At 40.4% G+C, this 21061-nt stretch overlaps 1 protein-coding gene across 2 annotated transcripts; it reads left to right on the plus strand.

Moving 5' to 3' along the window:
- The first annotated feature begins 109 nt into the window (after positions 1-109).
- ptdss2 (phosphatidylserine synthase 2) lies at positions 110-20777 on the plus strand. Of its 2 annotated transcripts, none has more exons than XM_084672721.1 (13): positions 110-464; positions 1126-1483; positions 3591-3692; positions 6670-6752; positions 9701-9768; positions 10166-10300; positions 12058-12108; positions 12337-12450; positions 12866-12984; positions 13407-13521; positions 14354-14499; positions 15598-15783; positions 18604-20777. In XM_084672721.1, the coding sequence occupies exons 2-13, from the start codon at positions 1239-1241 to the stop codon at positions 18758-18760; spliced, it is 1521 nt and encodes a 506-aa protein (XP_084528847.1). In that variant the 5' UTR covers positions 110-464; positions 1126-1238; the 3' UTR covers positions 18761-20777. The 2 variants fall into 2 exon arrangements, with proteins under 2 accessions (XP_084528847.1, XP_084528846.1); XM_084672720.1 differs by having other exon boundaries at positions 111-655.
- The last annotated feature ends 284 nt before the right edge of the window (positions 20778-21061 follow it).

Consider the following 21061-nt stretch of genomic DNA (forward strand, 5'->3'; position numbering starts at 1 on the left):
TTGGTAGTAGGTTTCCTAAACTCCTCGCCTACCCTCGTTCATTTAAATATGTGTTATTCTTAGTTGAATGATATTTATGGGGAGGGTGGGATTCAGGGCAAAAGGGGTGCTTTAAAATCACGTTTGACGCTTTCAAACCTGACGCTTTTTAACCTTGTGTTTTACGCTGATTTACCGGAAGTGACGACTTGTTGTTACACGTTTATCACTTGTCCAAATAATTTTTGTGATGCATTATTCACTGTTGTCTCGTAAATTGCCTGGTTTCCAGATGAGAACTAATTTGTTCAACTCTGCAAAATAAAGGGGTAGTGAATGTGGCCGCGCCCAGAAACATTTTTGGAGAACTAACTACTTTGTTTTACATTTGTGAAAAGTGCTACTCCCGCCAGATTAGCTAATATACAGGCGAAGGCATGTGTTTGCATCAAGCTATAATGCCGCGATAGCCGGGCAGTTAGCTGGTGAGCTACATACTAATACGAGACAGCGAGCTGTTAGTCAGTCATCTGCGATCATTGCTGTGTTGTGGTTTCTTGAATGCATGTTACCAGTAATGTAGAACAGCGAAAGTACATTATGACAGTTAAATGTCAGATTTTGTTGAGCTAATCATGCGCTTTGCTGGAATGTGATGGCTGATTGAACACAATTGGTAAGTTTTATTTTAGTTTGGGCTATTTTAACATGGCTGGCAACGTTCATTTGTGGAAACAGATGCGTAATCTTTTGCTAAAGCTACTTGCTGACTACGTAGCTAATTGAGACATTTGTAAATCATTGTGGATGGCTATTATATTGACATTGTAGGTGTTGATTTCACATGTTAAACAAGGTAGACCGACTGTTTTACAAGGTCAACTGAACTGGTGAATATGAACACCTAATCTGTACACAAAGGTTGCCAGTGATAGACAGTAAATGTCGTAACTTGAAACTGTAAGTGATACAGTAAGATTTTAATGTTACTGGATTTTGCAGGTTGCGCGATTTGATTGATTTGTTTGTGCATAGCCATTTCACTGAGGTGGGTGGCAAGACCCGCACGAGGCATGTGACTAAAACACCAACCTTGATAACTAGCAAATTTGGTTGGTCTAAAGTCTGTTTTGTATTTTCTGTCAGAATCTGTCGTGGATGCTAACAGTAACAGGGGTGGATTACACGCAGTATAAGAAGACAAGAATAACGTCAGATTATAGTCGAGCATTTTAATACCGAGCCAGTCGGTAAACAGAATGACCAAGCCCGAGTTGAAGAGGAGCGGCATGGCCCTGCTTACTGTTAAATCCAACTCTGCCGCGGAAGATCAGGTCCACAATGGGTCAACCGATACGCCGGTATCTGGCAGTGCTCAAGGCCACACACCTGGACCGTCCACGCCGACTAAATCAAAGTCTGGCAAACAAATCTCCCGGGAAAGCCTTTCCAGACGGACCACAGAATGTGAAGTGTTTGACGATGGAACCAATACATTTTTCTGGTGAGTTTTCTTTCATGATGTTTGTGTTTTGGATTTTTGCTCATGCAATGCTTAGAGTAGTGTTGAGTACTACTTGGACTATTACTAGTGAACCTAGTAATAGTCCAATAACAACATGCATATCGGATCATATTGCCTTACATTACATACTTCTACTCACCCTTTTGCACTACTCCTATTGACAATCCTTAGCACCTATTTAAATATATAAAGAATACTTTAAGTCATAAATGCGCTACTACATTTATCAGGGTGGGGCGTAGGACCATACTCGATGGGTGACATTGTTTCTGATGTGACTTAAGAGCTCTTTCAATAAGATCTTGACACCTTGCCAAAGTGTGTGTGTGGACCAAGCAGTGTAGGCTACTGTAAGTCAAAAATAGGAATTCTAAGAAATAGCCTACAGAAAGACATTACTATAGTCAAAGTGAATAGTAAAGAATGCAGTTATACATCTGGATGTGTATTTCTATATTTACTTAATTTTCGAATTTACAGTTGACAAATAGTTAATCTCATGAATGTTTCCAAAAGTAATCAATGTCTCCTATTGACACACCCAAATCGGATTGGAAGTCTGGACTACTAGACTCATGCATATTGATTCGATAAACATTCAATGAATGTTTGTTATCAAAAGTTTCTCAGTGCCTTAGAAAATGAAAATCTTAGGGAGGTATTTTAATGCTTATACTGTCATTTCTATAGAGGTTGATGCCTCGGCTGTGGGAATTAGGGAGGTAGAGCTGAAGAAGAATGTTCAGAGTGTTTTTTCCTTCTCTTTGGGGTTTCTTAGGGTGGTGTTCTCTCCCAAGTGTTCTTCTTGTTGTCAGGCAGGAGTGGTTCCAGTGGCACTCCCCTGCCTCCTGCCCAACAGGTTAAAAAACAAGTGAGACAGGGAGGAATGAAAACACAGCCACATGCCCTCACAATGACTCAGTCACAATCACTGTTGGCCCATAGTGGTAGTGGACCAGGGCCTCCTCTGTCAGCTCTTGGCTGCCAACAACACCGTCTCTTGTGTTATTCTACATGAGCTGCCTCTCTTGACTAGTTAAGCCAGACCACATAGCTGAATGCTGAGTTTGGCCCTGCAGTCTGTCCTCACTTTTCCTTTAATTTTATATATCTTTCCTCTTTCCCTCCCATGATTCTAATCCTGAACATTCTTTTCCATGTTTCTCTCACACCCTCTCTTCAATGCCTTCCCATTTACCATTCTAATTGGTTAATGATGGGCAATTGTGATGCATAACTGCTACCGAGTGGCACATCTAGGAAACATGGATTTTATGGATAAATATAAACATTGGACAAAGGCAGAATGGCCAAAATCTGGAGTAGTTAATGAGTTCTGGAATAGCAGTGGTCTATCTGCGGTATTGAGACACTGATGTTGTCTTATATAAAGTGACTCAATTCATCAAAATCTATTGACTTTATAAAACTGTGGGTCAATTGTACATGTATTACATGTCTAGAAAGTAGACCAGAAGCCTTATTACTTAAAATGTAGCGCTAACATACAATGGGGCCTGAATGTCGGAGACCACATTGGACATTTAATGGGGGAATTGAAGACTGAGAGCCAAGCTTTCTGTGACATCACAAGAAGCTCTTTGGAACATGGTCAAATCATGCTGGGATCATTAGGTTTTACACAAACTTGTGGAGTCCACCCATATCAGCTCAGTGGCACACTCATTACTGCTGAAAAGGGACATACAACATATTAACACATTTAGAAATTCTTGTAAAACTTTCAAAGATTAAACTTTTCACTTTCAATTGCTAAGATGATGTAATCATTTGTAATGAAAAACATCGGATTCCATTTGAAACAAATGCAAAATATAAGTATTTCTACGATAAAACAAGTGATAATATGGAATTGCATCTGTGTATACCTAAGTCTTTGTCTCTGTCTCGATGGTGCATATATTCCCCCACCAAGAAAAGTTTGTCCATATAAATTGGCAATTGTCCTGTCAAAACAACTGTGTGTCACAACATTCCAACTTTGGTGATGTCACCAAGGGTACATTTGTCTCTTACTGTGTGACCGGTCATTTGATTGCTGTTCTCTATTTCTGTCTCATTGCAGGAGAGCACACACTGTTACCGTCTTGTTCATTCTCACTTGCGCACTGGTCTATGTTACGCTTTTGGAGGAGACCCCGCAGGACACAGCATACAACACTAAAAGGTCGGCCATTTTGTCTTCCTGTCACAGTGTCTTAACACTGCTTCATTCTTGTTTTGGGCAGACTAGCCATGTGCTGTATTGGAGTGCACCAGCCCTTATGACTCACTGTCATTACCATTAATATGACTTTAATTACTGTGTGGAGGTTCATGCTGTGTCATTAGGGATGCTGTCACAATCATACTACAATGCCAGGAATCTCTATCTGTCTTTGTGTGTATGTTTTCGTAGGGTTAGAGTTTTTATGGAATGATCCAAGGACATGCGGTGCTAAAAGTTGTGTTGTTTGAATAGATTTTCCCGTTTGTGACAAATAAATAAGCCAAGAAATATGACCATGTTGCACCAAGGGATGTAGACACAGATCTCCCAAGGTGAACCGCTCACCCATTCAGCATCTTTCTTAGTTTTAAGCTTGTCATTTTGAAAATGCTGCTCAATATTAACGCGGGTACAGTTCTGGTCATCCAAACATTCGCACGTGACATTGAATGGTGTTGAAATGCGGTAGGTGCGGTTCGCATATCAGCAACACTCATCTCTTAAAAAACTAATTAATGACAAGCAGACCCTGCAAAAGATTGCTTTAAGTGAAAAGTAGAAAAAGGCCACCGGACTCCACCTCCCAGGAATCAAATGAGCAAAAACTCAAATTAAGCCAACAACAAATTAGTTTAACTGACATCTTAATCACTGGCTGCATCACGGGCATGGGCACTGTACTTTAATACTATAATTACACTAATCTGTGTGTGTGGATCTGTGTGTCACAGAATCAACAAACCAACATGTTAACTATATGCTGTAGCATGGGCACTGCACCAGTATCATTAAATGCTGGTTAGATGTTACATGGTAAATATTCTATGAAGGTAAGAAGTAGACTTTCATACATAGCAAAGCATTTAGTCAGGTTTTTGTCATTCAGGGAATGAGAAACTGTTCCATTGAATGAAAGTTAAAGAGAAATAATAAAAGTAGCCAGAATTTACCCTAAAGTTGAGTATAGGAAAAATACCTGAATTATGCCTTGTTACTTGCATGTTTATCAGATTTCTGACTAATTCATGTTGTCAACCTTATTAAATCAAGATCACAATGAAGGGTTGTTTAAAACATCAGAAGAATTCCGTGTGGGAACACCCTGAAGTTATACTAAACGGACCCAGTGTGGCATTGGAAATGCCTTTCAGAAAGGAAGGGATTTTATCCGCTATGAATGTTTGCACAAATAAGGAATCTACTTTGGCAGGGAGGTACATACATTAAACATATAGGAATATTGAAACTTAAATATGTGGACTAACTATACAAAAGGAGCAAAGTCTAGCTAATACCAAGGGGGGTCTAGCTAATACTAAGGGGAATAAAAAATAAAATATAAGTAGCCGTACTTTACAATCGAACCTAAAAAATACAGATATTGAAAAGAGAACGATTTCTACTAATGCTTTCAACTTTGGTCAAGTTGATTTTGTTTTCAAACTGAAATTGTGAACTGCACAGTCACTAACTGTCTTATTCCTATTCTAGCTATTGGAACACTAACTTGTCAGCAGGTCTTAAAGCTATGCACATTTTTCGAGAATGTATTATGCAAAGCACTTTATTATTGGCCAAGACATGCAGACAAAAGTGAATGTTATGCTTTGTAAGCAGAGAACGTAGGTGGCATATTCCCCAAGACAGGAAGTCTGCGTGTGCACTCAAATATAGAGCAGAACAGGAATAGCCAGTGTGGTGACCAACGTGTGGGGGTGGGCAAGGCTGTCTTCCAGTCATTAACAGGATTTGTTGTAGTCAGCCCAGCTTGCCAGGCTTAAGGCTAAAGCTAGAACTTCTTCCTTTCTGGGTCATAGTTAGACCTACGTAAACCTCCACACGAAACATCAAATCACGTACAGAAACTCACACACAGTATGTCACGATACCCGAATTTGATATCAAATTAAGGGATACAATTCCTAATAACAATAAAAAGATTGGCCTGCATATTAGCATCAGGACTGTTTTGACTTCAAATAACTAAACATTTCACCTTTGTGTTCATTTATGTACACAACAACATTGTTACTGCTATTTAACAACAGTAACAGTTAACAGACCAACAGCATCACAGGAACTATAAATATATGACACGACTTTAGATGTTTACAGAGCCTTAAAAGTAAAAAATACAGCCGAGTGCAGTAGATTAGCCCCAGCGATGCGGATTGCATTCTATTGAAACAAATGGACTACATTTACATTTAGTCATTTAGCAGACGCTCTTATCCAGAGCGACTTACAGTAAGTACAGGGACAGTCCCCCTGAGGCAAGTAGGGTGAAGTGCCTTGCCCAAGGACACAACGTCATGTGGCACAGCCGGGAATCGAACTGGCGACCTTCTGATTACTAGCCCGACTCCCTCACCGTTCAGCCACCTGACTCCCACTACTAGAAACTAGACTAGAAATGTTAAGAAAAATGAATGCATTGTGATACCGTTACTGTCCGTGCTTCAAATGATACCGTGATATACATTCTAGGCCGCACCGCCCAGCCCTTTGGTGTCTCACCAACATCATAATCACGACTGCATCACATGCACTAGTTATATCAATTCCATAGGCTCTATGGTCTCAGAGTCCAGGCAGCAGGTTAGGGCTGCACCGACGAGCCTTATGTCAATGAGTGTTTAGACTTTACCATAACAAAGTCCACCTCCCTTGCTTTCATTCCTATAGTATCCTGACCAGTTTTTACTTCAAAGTTGCCCATCGGTTTCATCAGTAATTATAATATGATTGATTTGACCTGTAGAGTTTTGTTTAAATAACAATGCTATGGATGAAATGAAGTCAGTTGTATTTAACAATACATTCCTGCGTGCCTTTCATGTCTTACTTGTTTGTCTTGAATACCAATACCGCTTCCTCTATTTGTCCTTGTAAATGTAACCAGTTTTTTTTGTTGTTGTTGCATGCGCTCTTCCAGAGGGATTGTGGCTAGTATCTTGGTGTTTCTCTGCTTTGGTGTGACACAAGCCAAAGATGGCCCATTTACCAGACCACATCCAGGTAAGACAACTATGCCAGCAAAATACAATGTTAATTTAATAGTCTACCAAATCTTTCCAGGCAATGTGGGAACTAAAGACCTAAAAATACTAGACTAGATTTAACTAATCCACCAGCGTTCATTGAGGCAAGCCCCAGGAAGTTGAGTAAAGGTCTATAATTAAATAGGCATCTTCTTTTCCTTTGACCTTTTAACTTGATTTAGTGGAGAAACTGACATGCTTCTCTCAGTCCAATGATGGTGGGTAATGTTCCAGCTAAGGTGAGGCATTGACGACTGGTGTTTTGGGCCCTCTGAAATGCACATGTAATGCACTGTGTTCATTGACACAGTGAACTCTATCCAACGCTTGGCATTGTGCTTAGTGATGTAAGGCTTGTGTGCAGCTGCTTGGCTCAGTGTTTGTGCTGACGTTGATGCCAAAGGGGGTTTGGAACTCTGCAGTTATTGAGTTAGCAGAGCGTTGGCAACTTTGGCCTCAGCACTCTGCGACCCCAAGCTGTAACTTTACGTGGTTGCTGTGGTTCTTAAACATTTCCACTTTGCAATAATACCACTTACAGGTGATCTTAGAATATACAAAATGTCTCAAACTGACTTGTTGCAATGGTGGCATTCTGTCACAAAACCCCCGCTCTTAGTCATCGAGCTCTTTAAAAACACCCAATCTTTCACAAATGTTTGTAAAGGCAAACTGCATGGCTAGGTGCTTGAATTCATTCACCTGTGGCAATGGGACTGAAGGAAACACCAGTGATTTAAGAGGTGTGTTCCAGTGTACCTTTGTCCATACAAAGTGTATATTATATAATATCTCAGTAACATTGAACTTGCAATGCTAACACAAAAAGCAATCACACCGGGCATTTTCCATTTCCCATGTCACCTTGGGTACATTTGAGGTAACCTCCACAGATTTAGCAACAGAAGTCGAATCCAGTTCCGGGAGTTTCAGAAGGAGTGTCTGAAGCGTAGGGGCATTTGTAACATTGACATAATTGCGCAACCTTGGGTGTAGGACCACTGGAGCATTACAGTGTGTTAACAGAAAAACATTCTTTCTGACTCCTTAAACCTGCCAATCTGATTCTGGGTCTCTTCTCTGTGCTCATTCAAGAAACACAGGTTTAATTAATAATGACTATTATTAGTCCTAATATGACCATTTACTGAACAAATCAAAACAAAAAAGTGTATATATACTGAATAATTTTTGTTAAGTATATTAATAATGAGTACAGAAATGTCTCATTTCTTGGCATGTAATTGTGCAGCTTTTTAATATTAGCATATAAAATATTTAGTTGTTTTCATTTAAATCCAGTAATTGTATTTTTTAATTAATTAAAACTATACTTTTAATTAATTAAAACTATACTTTTAATTAATTAAAACTATACTTTTAATTAATTAAAACTATACTTTTAATTAATTAAAACTATACTTTTAATTAATTAAAACTATACTTTTAATTAATTAAAACTATACCTTAACAATTGTAACTTTCTTGTGTGTGTGTGTTATGCCACCTTGTAATGTTTATTGCAATATGTGAGTTTAAACGATTTAATCAAGTCTGATTAAAATCCCACAAGATAACTTTGGAACTACTGGTCTCTTATGTCCTGTGGGTGTTAACCAACCTTAACCTTGTGTGATGGAGTTATCTTAGCATGACAGTATAAGCAACCTCATTAGTGCAAATGGAAACCTTTCTGGATCAAAACACTTTGAATCTGTGTAGTTGATCCAGTTGATCAAGCTAAAGAGCCCAGCAGATGAGCAGACATTTTGTGCAGCAGCTCCCCCTAGTGGCTGTTTATCAATATCACAAAATGTGTTGTGTGTTGTATTCATCCTGTTTAGTAAAGGATCCAGACCAGGTCTGGACTGGGACTGAAAAACGGCCCGGGACTTTGAAACGCAGACCGGCCCACGACCGTTTATTATTATTATTATGTTTAGCATTATGCAGCGGACGTTTGACCGTCCGTTCGGGATCTTCCGACTCTCCCAACGGCCAGTCCGACTCGATCCAGACCCTCCCCATCTGAAGATCATACAATTAACTGTGCTTCGCTAGAGTCATGCCAAAGTGGACAGTATAAAACACACACAAAAAAAAACAAAAAACTAAACAACTTCAACCATGCCACCACACATCCTTGGGTCCTGACATGGATTAGATATACAGCATGTGTGATTGTTGACCCCATTCCTGCTTATTTGAGAACTCTGGTTCTGTAGTTTACAGCATAAGTACAACAATTTTGATCACTTTATGTAAACATTGCTTTGATTAATTCAAAACACTAAATTATTCCAAAATTGGTAATACTAACACATAGCAGATTATTTATTTTTTTACACTACAGTGCACGATAAACAGGTATTATTTGACGTATTTTGATGGGATCTGAGCTGTTTTCATATTAATCAATTATAAATAAAAAGACATAACATAAATAGCTTTAACAACAGACCACTGATTGTTTCTGTAGTAATGATCTACTTCCATACTCACTCTCACTCTCTTTCTCACCATCCATCACTCATTAACTCACCCATCTGTTGTAGTCTTGCCCTGCTGTTGAGTACCTTTCATACTTGGCTCAAATATGTTTTTGGTGTTCTTCTGTTGTCATGGTGCTGACACGCTGTTCATTAAAATTTGAGTAATGAAAAGTACTCCCATACTATTCATGATTTGATTGAACAGTTTTGTCCGCCATCTTTCAAGTCTTAAAATATATATTAATACAGTGATGTAGCACTGTTACAGAGCTGCGACTAATCGATAATTTGTTGAACATTTGTTACTTATTCTTTTGATCACATTTTACAGATTTTATAAATGTATTGTTGCAGCCCGAGCTAAAATGTGAATCTTGGGTTTTATCTCCCTGTCTCTGTCACTCCTGTCCTAATATTTCTGTCTTTCTTTCAGCATACTGGCGATTCTGGCTTTGTGTCACCGTCGTCTACGAGCTTTTCCTTATCTTCATTCTGTTCCAGGTCTGTGTTACATTTTAGAATAGCATCACAGAATGTGGGGATCACACTTTGAGGAAAGAATATTTCATAAATAAATTTATGTGAAGATAATGGATATTATAACTTAAGAAATTAATAAAGTAAATCTCCGACAGCAGTTAGCTAGACAAAAACATTATTCGCTCCTTAACCCGATCACGCAAAGCGTTACACCGGTGTGACAGAAACACATCTCTAGAACGTCTATTTTAGAACACTACTCAACAATGAAACCGACTTATTAAGTGAACTTTTTTCTTATATGTATATGTTTAAGGAATAAATGTTCAGGATTAAAAAGTTGTACACTGCTATTCAAGAAATACTTTGCATAGGCAAGAACTGATCTATAATTTGTATGTGTGTGTGTTTCTGTCAGACTCTACACGATGGTCGTCAGTTCATGAAGTACATCGACCCTAAACTTGGCGTAGCCCTTCCAGAAAGGGCGTATGGTGGGAACTGTCTCCTCTATGACCCTGGGAACACCACCGACCCCTTCCACAATGTCTGGGTAGGTGCTGTCACAGTCTTTTTAACACTTCAGTGAATACTAAATCTATTTAATGAGTTCAATAGATTCATTGAATGCATTCAATTTAGACGGATGGCAATTTAATTCATAGACCTTAAATATTGTAATTGATTAAACTACAATATCGTGGGGTTCCCTGGTGACTCACAAGCACATGGGCGAAGGTCAGAGTGCGAATTATGCAATGACAAATGGGTGGGTCAACTTCTTCTCCAGGGCGTGTATAAACCGCCCCAACCTGTTGTTTTGACCTCTTTTGGGGGGGGTCCAAGTCTTAATTAGGGGGGTCAGACCCTGGCTGCGGTTCGAATCTGTCCCAGGCCCTCTCTCTGCCTGGCCTTCACTGTCTACCTTGAACTGTACTTTCCAATAAAGCATGAAAATGGTCCTAAAAAATTACATTGCTTAAACTACTTTTGTAATTGTGATGGCTTTTAGAAATGTTTGTCTAGTACCATACTTTCCTAATTTGGGTCCATCAACATATTTTATTAGTAAGTTACAACGGCTAACTTTTGATGAAGCCCACTGTATGTCTGGTCTCAATATAAAAGGCAAATGATCAGAACGGGCATCCATAATCGTGCTAGGTCAGACTAGCAGAATGTCCTCCTTTCTCAATCCTCCAGTCTCCCCCAATCTGTCCGTATACAGTCACTGCTGTCTCCCCAGCATCTGTGGGATGTGCTCAGGGCCTAAAATGGCTTCGTAGGTCTGACTCAAAATACTTCACCCATAGCAGGCTTCCCCATGGGAGCCTGTGGCCGAGTTTGGTGTAGGAGTTTCAACTGAGGGGGCCGTGTGGCCTTGAGTGCCTCCAACTTCAACAACAACCCTGCTCCAGATATTAGCCTATTTAGCTATAAAAAGACTTTGTTCTGAGTGAGTCATTATAGTTGTCAGTCCTCCTGCTTTTTATCCTCTTGAAAACTGCAGGTTAATAAAAAAAACTCTGTTTCTCGGGTAAAGGTTTTGTTTACTTTGGGATTTGAACATTGTTTATGTATTATGGACCCCTGTGCTCACCCCAACAGTGACTGTTGTACGCTCCCTAGCTTGCAACCACTTTGTGGGCTTTGCTAACGTAGATTTGGGGAAGTGGGCTACAATGATGTATGATATTTGACCATTTCACCCCCTAAAATGATATACTAATGTATTATCTTTGGTTTATTTGTGCAGTTGTGGGATTGTATTCTTGCTGCTGAATATTTTTTTGGGGAGGGATTTTATATTCTCATGAACAGTGTGATTTTGCTTCAAACAGTACCGTTTCAGCATGGACTGCTGTGTAGCATTCGCAATCACTATCCATGCGACTGTCCATGCGACTGTCCATGCGACTGTCCATGCGACTGTCCATGCGACTATCCATGCACCACAACAACAGTGTTTCTCCTCCATGTCGGCCATGGGAACTAAAATGCTAATAGGATCCAAAGTTTAAGAAAACGTTTCACATCCAAAAAATAGGAACACATCTGCTCTTCTGGCCGTCACTTGACCGTGTCACTGCCCATTCGCATAAAGTTGAACTTTGTTGCTAGGAGACTTGTCGCTAGGAGACATGTCTCGCCATGTCGATCAGTGTAGCCCAGCGACCATTGAAATGAAGTGTCCGGTCACTTGTCACTGCTAGTGTGAGTGCTGTGTGTAATTACTATGAAATAATAGAACTACTCCCTGTCCCCTTCACCTTTTTTTACCATGGTAAAATAATACCTTTCTTTGAACAGGACAAGTTGGACGGCTTCGTACCTGCTCACTTCCTCGGCTGGTATATAAAGGTGAGTTTATTTGTGCAAATCTCCACCGGTATCTTGTTTAGTTTGTGGCATGGTAGGTTTGCATTGAGTTAAGGCTGCACTGTATTGCCAGTGTACCGAACCATAGCCATTTGTAAATAATGACTTCATCCATATTATGTATGCATAATACTATCAGACGAGCAATTGTTACCTGTGGTAGAGGAGGAAAGGAATGATGGGTCTGAATCCTTACATCTCCCTCCTCAGACGCTAATGATCCGGGACTGGTGGATGTGCATGATCATCAGCGTCATGTTTGAGTTCCTAGAATACAGCTTGGAGCACCAGTTGCCCAACTTCTCAGAGTGCTGGTGGGATCATGTAAGTACCAAACACTCACCATGGCATCTTGCTGAGGATGTTGCTCTTGAATTATTCTAGTATTTAGGTTTTGGTATTTACATTCCATTTGAACTCTTATCTTGGTAAAGAACATTTTATTTGCTGAGGTATTATGGATTTGTTGATTTCTAAACGATTCAAATTGCTAAGGAAAATAAATGTGATGTCAGATTAAAGTCTCTTTCTCGCAGTGGATGTTCATAGGAGTGTCTAATATTATGGTTATTGATTTTTTTTAAATACTACGTTTATGTTGCAGTGGCTAGTGAACACTATTACTCTCGTCCCTAATTGATCATTCATATTGCTTTCCATCTCTCTGTCTCTTCTTGCCCCTGTTTTCTCCTTCTTGTTCCATCCTTCTCCAACCCTGTCTCTCTCCTCCTTCCCTCAGTGGATAATGGACGTGATAGTGTGCAATGGCCTGGGCATCTACTGTGGGATGAAGACCCTTGGTTGGCTCTCCATGAAACCATACCAGTGGCAAGGACTGTGGAATATCCCAACATACAAGTATGTGTGCCGCTGAACTCACCCCATCGATGGACCACATAGAGTACTACGGTCAATGTTCTATTTAATCCCCTAACAAGATGCGATTAAGTTAACGAATCAGGCAGTGGCTATACAAAGTTTGCAACATGTCTGAAAATAATCTCGATTGGGAAATCATTTATGAAGGTTTTGAACAACCGGAGATTAATTTACAAAGTAGAGTATTAGTTTATTGTCTTCTGGAAGGAAATAATGCTCTTACGCCTCCTTGTGATAGACGGTTGTATCTACTCCGAATGAGATGTTTATACGAGGGCTTCATTCAAAATGGCCTTTCGTCGTGTTTTAAATGGAACATTAGGTTGCATGTATACGTTACTGTTTACGATGTTCAAGATGGATGCTGAGTAACAATTTCTAAACAATTTGGTGCTCACTAGGGGGAAGATCAAACGTATAGCCTTCCAGTTTACGCCTTACAGCTGGGTGAAGTTTGAGTGGAAGCCAGCTTCCAACCTCCGCCGCTGGCTGGCTGTCCTGGGAATTATCTTTATGGTGAGTTAAACCCTGAATTTGACCATTTCAGTGTAAACAAGTGGTATGATGGTAGAAAATGTGTATATATAACTGCTAGGGGTGTAATGGTACACTCAGCTCACGATACAATATGTATCACGATACTGGGTGTAGGATACAATACGTATCACGAGATAGAAAGAACGAGAACGAGAAGAAAATGTCAAATGAAACTGAAATTCAATTAACTGATTTATTTCGAAAACATTAAACATTTTAAATCCTTTTCTGTGTTGTACATACAATTTAGTTAACTCAGTCCAAGCGAATCCTGTGAATGCAATGAATGCAAGCAGGTGCAGAGTAAGTTGTGCGCTCAACCAATAGGATCAAACGGACATCATATAGTAAAAATATTGCCATAACTCTAAGATACATATAGTAAACATTTTGTATCGCGATATGTTGTTCCACGATATATTGTAACACCCCTAATAACTACTTAGTAATGTCATTGGCTGTCTGTCACAGCAAATGAAGTGTTCACAGCAGTTTCAGTCACTGTCAGCTCTAGAAGGCTGTTGGTGTGGCGGAACATGGACATCCCTGTAACAAGTAGCTGTAGAGCTGTTGACATGCAAAATCACAGTGGAATTGGTGAAAGGGTGTACGACTGGCATTGTCATAATGCATGATAAGGTTTCCCGTGTTGTCGACAATCCTTTTGGGACTCCCGAGTTCAAAAATACAGATTGACATACACGCCGACATTCCATTCCATGTACCTAATGACTTGCCACTGCTCTGTTACAAACCAGTGGCAGCCTTGCGGATTACAACATCCTTGTGCCTCCTCTCCATCTGTGTTCAGTTCCTGCTGGCAGAGCTCAACACGTTCTACCTGAAGTTTGTGCTGTGGATGCCCCCGGAGCACTACCTGGTGCTGCTGCGACTCGTGTTCTTTGTCAACGTGGGGGGCGTGGCCATGAGGGAGATCTACGACTTCATGGATGACCCGTGAGTACCACACTGCGTGTGCGCGGAACTGTCGAACGTAGGGTTTGGTTATCGTGGGCTTGTCCACAGTCTCTGGGCCATATCTTGCTCCCAGCGCAATTGACTTTGTCCAACGACGCAAGTGTCATTCCTAGTTTGCACTCGACGTAAAGCCGACTTTTCCCTCCACAGACGCACGTCGGTAAATTAGGGAATGACTCTTTCCGGCGCAAACGTTCCCTGGTGCTATTTTGCAGTTTCAGAAAAACAATTCCGCCACTGACCAGGAAAAACGTAGAGTACGTTTTATTGTTTTGATTTATGGCATGTTACATTTCTTTAATGATTATAAAAAGATTTTTAATCAGAAATCTCTATGTATGTGAACTTGATTTGTAACAATTTCCTCCTACGCCTGTTTAACCGAAGCTAATTTGGGTTGGTTTTATTCTCCCATTTCCATCAGAATCAGAATTCGGTTTATTCCCCATGTAGCCTATGTTACACAAACACAGAACAATAAACATATATAGGTCTTAAATTAAGTAAAAAAGTACAATAGTTAAACTAATTCTAAGAACTAAACAGTTTAAAAATATAACAATTTAAAAAATAATATATAAAATAAGAATTTGAATGAGCAGCATGAACAGACAATTTAGTGCAATGAGAAAACTGCTCTGCCTTTCCCAGACCATGTCACTTCTATCCGTTATGGCCCTGACTACAACGTCGGTCTCCTTGGCTGTGAACCGCTCCTGGCGTGCGCCTGGCAAAGCAGCCGTTATAATAGCAATCCGCCATGGAACAAGCGCTGCTCTTAAAGGGAATGTGAGATGACGCTCTGATTGGTTTATTGCACGTTACACCCAAACCACACCCATTAGTAATGTAGCTACTTCGGACCAACCCATTTTATATTTGTGCCAGGCGCAAAGCCATTTATCCCGCCGGCAAAATAGCAACCTCGCCGGAGTCCCGCCCACAAAGTTACTTGCGCTTTGCCTTTTGATACTTGCGTTTCAGATCGTTAAAATAGGGCCCCTTGTGTGCATGTCAATGCGTTTTCATATTTGTCTGCCCATTCAATTCCTCCTAATATTGTATTCCCGCCCTCAGGAAGTTCCACAAAAAGCTCGGCCAGCAGGCTTGGCTGGTGGCAGCCATCACCGTTACAGAGTTCCTCATTGTGGTCAAATACGACCCAAACACCATCACCATGCCCATCCCCTTCATCGTCACCCAGTGCTGGTTCCTGGGAATCCTCCTCATCCTCACCTGGACGCTGTGGAGGTTCTTCATCCGGTAAGACTTGTACACACACACACACAGTCAAAATACTTTAAGCAGGTGGTCCAGAAACAGAAACGCTTGCCTCTGCAGAATCTGGTTATCTGCACCAGGCATTTTTTTTTTTTTTTACGTAACTATTTGATAAAATGTGTTTTTCACAATGGTCAATATACGGTAAGTATTGGCACTGTCAAATGAATCCATTCATATCTGCATTCATAATAGGTGCATCCATGCCTCCTCTATCCCATTTAGTTGTTTATTTATTTAATGGCTGATTCTGCTGTTATTTAGCTGCTGTCATCCCTTCCTAGTCATGGCCAGGTATAGTCCTGCATGTTAAAGCTTGTGTACTTTCTCCCCTCCCTCACCCCTGTTCTGCAAACCCCTTCCTTTGTGTTCAGCGGCAATGTTCAGGTCCAGTGAGGTAGGTGTAAGAGCACGGGCCCTGCCCCAACCTCCTATTGTGAGTGCTCTGTCGTTGTAGTGCCATCTTGGACTATCACTAGGGATGGGGATCGATAAACGGTTCTATGAGGACCCGGTTCCAAATTTCCCAAAACCCGAAGATCAATGAGGTCCGAGCTTATCGATACTGCTATCGAGACTAGTGGGTAATATAATGTAACGTTAACTTATGTAGGCCTATCGAAAAAAAAGTCACGTCATTTAAATCAAATCATTGGTGCACAAACATGCATCGATTGTCAAATAAAATCACTAAATTCAATTGAATTGCCTGCCAACCGCCTTTAAACTAATCAAATAATGTATTTGCCTGACGCTCTACTTCGCTTCATTTCTCATTTTGTTGCTTGATGAACGTACTAATTAAGCGGTCACAGGCTTGGCTACATATTAATCGATGACAATAATAAGCCGATTCAGGGCTCTACAGTGCAACTGTTTCACCCGCATATGCCCCTAAAATTAGATACGTCTGCGAACCAGAATTTCTTTTTACGAGCAGTGTGTGAGTAAAGACTAGCCTCCCCCCTCCCCCACCCCGCTGCTGATCATTCAAAACGTAGCTACCGGGAGCTTGGCTCTGTGGGCTGCTGAAGCAGACCGTTAAATAAAAACAGAGACAGAAGAAAATAGGAATAAGTTAAGCAAGGTTTGGGTTTGCTTAGCTAGTCATTTAGCTACATCAGGTGCCTTTTGTTGAAACGTGTTCAACTTTTCATAAATTCGATAATCGTCAATGTCACTTTTCGTCAACCGACCAATCACAGTCTAGTTACTCATCCAGGTTGTGGACAGTACATCTGCAGGGGACATATGTAGAGCCAGAGCCAGGATCCATTGTGCCAATATGTGCTCCTTTTAGCCAGGCTCCTCCCGAGAGCAACACGTTCCCCTTGTTCTATCTTACATCTGTTTTATTTAAGTTATTGTTCTATAAATATATACAATTTATCGATAGTGGTATTGATAAAGACTTGAATCGTTAAGCAGTCTTGAAAATTGTATCAAAATCAATGAAAATTAACGATCCCCATCCCTAACTATCACTCATGTCCTTGTTTTGCCTCAAAACAAATGAATCCCCGTCACAAAAAAGGATCCATGTTGCACTGACCAGGGGCGTGTTTCATGCATGCCCTTTTCCAGTTTCTGCCTCGTTTTCTTGTTTCTAATGCCATTTCCAAGCCTAACTCTGGGGGATTATTCAAATCCAGTTGTTTTATGATCTATGGAGTTGAACCCTATGTTTGCGAGGAAGAGGTTTTTTGAAAAGTTCACAGCCATTCATTGTTAGGTGGAAATGTAACAGATTCAGCACAGAGTTCAGAGTACAGTTATGTTCTCTATATTGTCATACCATAATTTTTGTGTAGCGTCACACCAATATGTCTGGCCGTTTAGTGTTCAGATAAAACCATCAGGATGGGCAATCATGGAACTGCTAATTGGTGGAAGCATTTGGGAAATTGGACTCCATATTAGAAATGTATAGGACTCTTGTATCCATTCTGCAAAATCATATTGTCCCAGTCAACATAGACCTGAGCAATAGAAATGATGCAAGTCAAGTGATTTTTCTGCAGTGGAGGCTCAATAGCTTTGGGATTTAGGTGTGTTTGAATGTCATCTGGACAGCTCTAGCACATCATCAATGATACAAAATTGTACATTTGACATCCTTGCAGCAAGAATCGATTGAGAACGTTGAGTAAAAGCACACATTTACAGGTAAAAAAACACAAGCAAGGCTATATTGATCCTCTGGGACGGGTGTTGAACCTTTTTCTGCCACTTCTTTCCTCCATCAGGGAAGCGATGTTACGCTTCAAGCGGAACGACCTCAAACGTATCGTGTGAAGCTGCTATTCCAGACTGAGAACCTTTTAAGTGTGTTCTTTTTCCAGGTTGCAGTATTGCGTTGTCAGAGGGAGACTTATTTCCCCTCAACAGCAGTTACGGCATTACGAGAACAGATGTAGCTCATCTCACCCCTACAGTCCATCAAAAAGGGGACTCTACTTCCAGAACCACCCATCATTGTTTTGGGTGGTCTTTTCATGATGGATCTCCAATTATTCACCTGCATCAATCAAAGCACCAACCCCCCCTACCCCCCACCCCCATTGCCACCACACTCGCGCACACACACACACACACACTCATACACTCGCTCTTCATTTGCCACAAAGTGTTTCCATCATGGTGCAGAAGCATGCATCATGGTGCTGGATACTGTGTAATTGTACTTAACTTTTTCTCCTTTTTGTCTTTTGGCACACTTACCAAATCCTACAGTGTTTGTGCGTGTGTCTCTTGGCTTTGAACCCTGTATTTCCCCACCTTGAAAGTCTTCTCCTCCCTCAGGGACATCACGCTCCGTTACAAAGAGACCCGCCGTCGCAAACAGGAAGTCACTGGGGAGCGGGAGCCGCGACCCCATGGCAACGGTAGCACGGCAACCGCTTCAGGACGAAGCAAACTCAACGGCAGTTCTGAGTCTGTGCGACAAAGGAAGTCCTGAGTTAGAGGTGATGGGGATATTGGTCACCATGTTGGTAGGGGATGGGAGAAGGGACAAGGGACAGGGAAGGGACGGGGGAAAGAAAGTGGAAGTAGAACACCACATCAACACTGCACATGCACCCTCTGATCTGGGTGCCTTTGTATGTGTGAGTTGGTGGAATAGTTTTGTGCAAGTGTGTTCTTGTGCCTACCTGAACAGTCATTCCAATGCTGACTTTCTCCACTGTTAACGCTTGTCACAGAACCCAAAAAATAAATAAACATGAAGGCGGGATTTTCGTTTTGGGGGTGGTAGCTAACTATCTTATACAACAGGGATTTACCTCATTCTTCTTCTTAGTTTAGAAACACAAGCGGGGACCTATTGTGGGAGATGCCTTTTGTCGGCTAGCTGAGATATCCCCACATATGGCTCGGTTCTTCATCAAAAGCTGTGCTGTCAATGTATCTAGCAGAAACTTGCCTAGCTAATGAATTAATTGTCTTTCAATACATGACCTGCTGTATTTATAGGCAGGGAAACAGATATTGGGTAAAGAAGAAGAGTTTTTGTAAATGGTCAAGTTGCGTTTTAATGTATTTGAGAACTCTACATGTAGATAGGGAAAAAAAGACTGCAAGCGTACACGTTGTTCTACTTAACAAAAAATTGTACAAATCTAGCATACATATTTGTAGTATGTTGCAATGCACGTGGTAGAGATTGAGGACAATCTCGCTCATACTATGCTTGGATCTGCTCTAAGAGAGCACCTTGAATCACAAATGGCAGAAATCTAAAACTGATTTGTCTTGGTTTTTGCAATTCGAACAAACACAGAAGTCGAACGATACCTTTAACCAGATTTATTGGATCAAGTCAAACAAGTACAGGAATAATACAGTGAATTACTTAGACTAATGATTTGAACCGTCAATCAACAACAGACATATTTGGTTACAGACAGCCTTAAAAACACATGCTCCACATTGGCTCCGTATTTTGAATTAGGGTTCTTTATTAACACTTGCAAACGAATAAGGGAAAAAGCACATTCCAAAGATGACAAAAATAGAGCAGCCTTTGCTCAGGGTTCAGTGGTGATTGTTGACTGGGTAGGTTCTGATTTGATTTGTGCACTCAATCTATTGCCGTATCGAGTCTTTGTGCATCTAAGTGGGATAGACTGGCTTTAGCTGGAGTTAAACTACTTGTCTGAATAGTTTCAAAAAGTCTGGTTTGACCATCTCCATGCTTAATGTCATATTATTGTGAAGGAAATCCAACAGCTGTACATGTTTAAATAGAAGAAGACTTGGCATTCAAATGCCAATTGTTGAAGACATGTTTAGCTGGATATGAAATAGGTAACAAACAAACTTTTGCAATAAGCAATATGTTGAAGAGAAATTAATCACAGTTGATGTCTGCATAACAGTATATTTTCTTTCAAATGTGTTTTAATTTAAACTTAACCTTTGTTTTTCTCATGCCAGAAATGGACTCTAAACAATTACGACATATTTATCCAAATAACTCCAGCACATTCTCTCCTATTCTTAGAACGTTGATACGCTGTTTAACTAAAGTATCCAAGGCAGTTGCCATTGTCCTGTTTTATCCTTTATTTTTGAGTCTCTCAACGACATGTTTGAACTTTTATGATTTTAGTCATGTAGACCTTGGAGTTCAGTTAATTGTGTTCCAATCTGTGGAAATGATTTAAATTGGATGTGGTAAGCTTAATTAATTTGCTAGACCCCTTCTGAATTAGTGAGGTGAGTCTCAGTTTGCCTATCGAGTCCACTGAATTGAATATAACCAAAACAGCAAACCAAGCTTGATGTGTGGAGATGTGTGCAGTTCCACTGGGAGCCTCAGGAGGGCAGCAGATGTCATCAGACTCCCCTCATAAAAGCCATTTTCTACTTTTGTTTGAATAAATGTGAATGGATGGTAAATTAAAACATACAAAGCTGCTGTAACACATGTTATTTTATAATGTTTACAATAAAATGTAATTAAAACCTGGAAACTTGTTTTGTGCTTTGAATTGATTTGAGAATTTGACTTTAAATGCCGACTTTAATGTTCTACATGTTCATATACATACACAATGGTTACAACACTGCAATTCATTGTGTCCCTGAGAATTCAGCTGTGGAGCAGATTCTACTTTTAATTACTTTGGGATGATTTGGAACCTTTTTTTGACTAAATTACAACAGGTTTTGAGGTAACAAACCAGCATGGAACCATTGTATCTTTGGTTCATGTTTACTGTAGGAAAGTAATACTTTTGTTGTAAATGTGCCCCTC

Source organism: Hypomesus nipponensis, chromosome 14, assembly GCF_054491055.1.
Source record: "Hypomesus nipponensis isolate SF chromosome 14, ASM5449105v1, whole genome shotgun sequence".
Classification (NCBI taxonomy): domain Eukaryota; kingdom Metazoa; phylum Chordata; class Actinopteri; order Osmeriformes; family Osmeridae; genus Hypomesus; species Hypomesus nipponensis.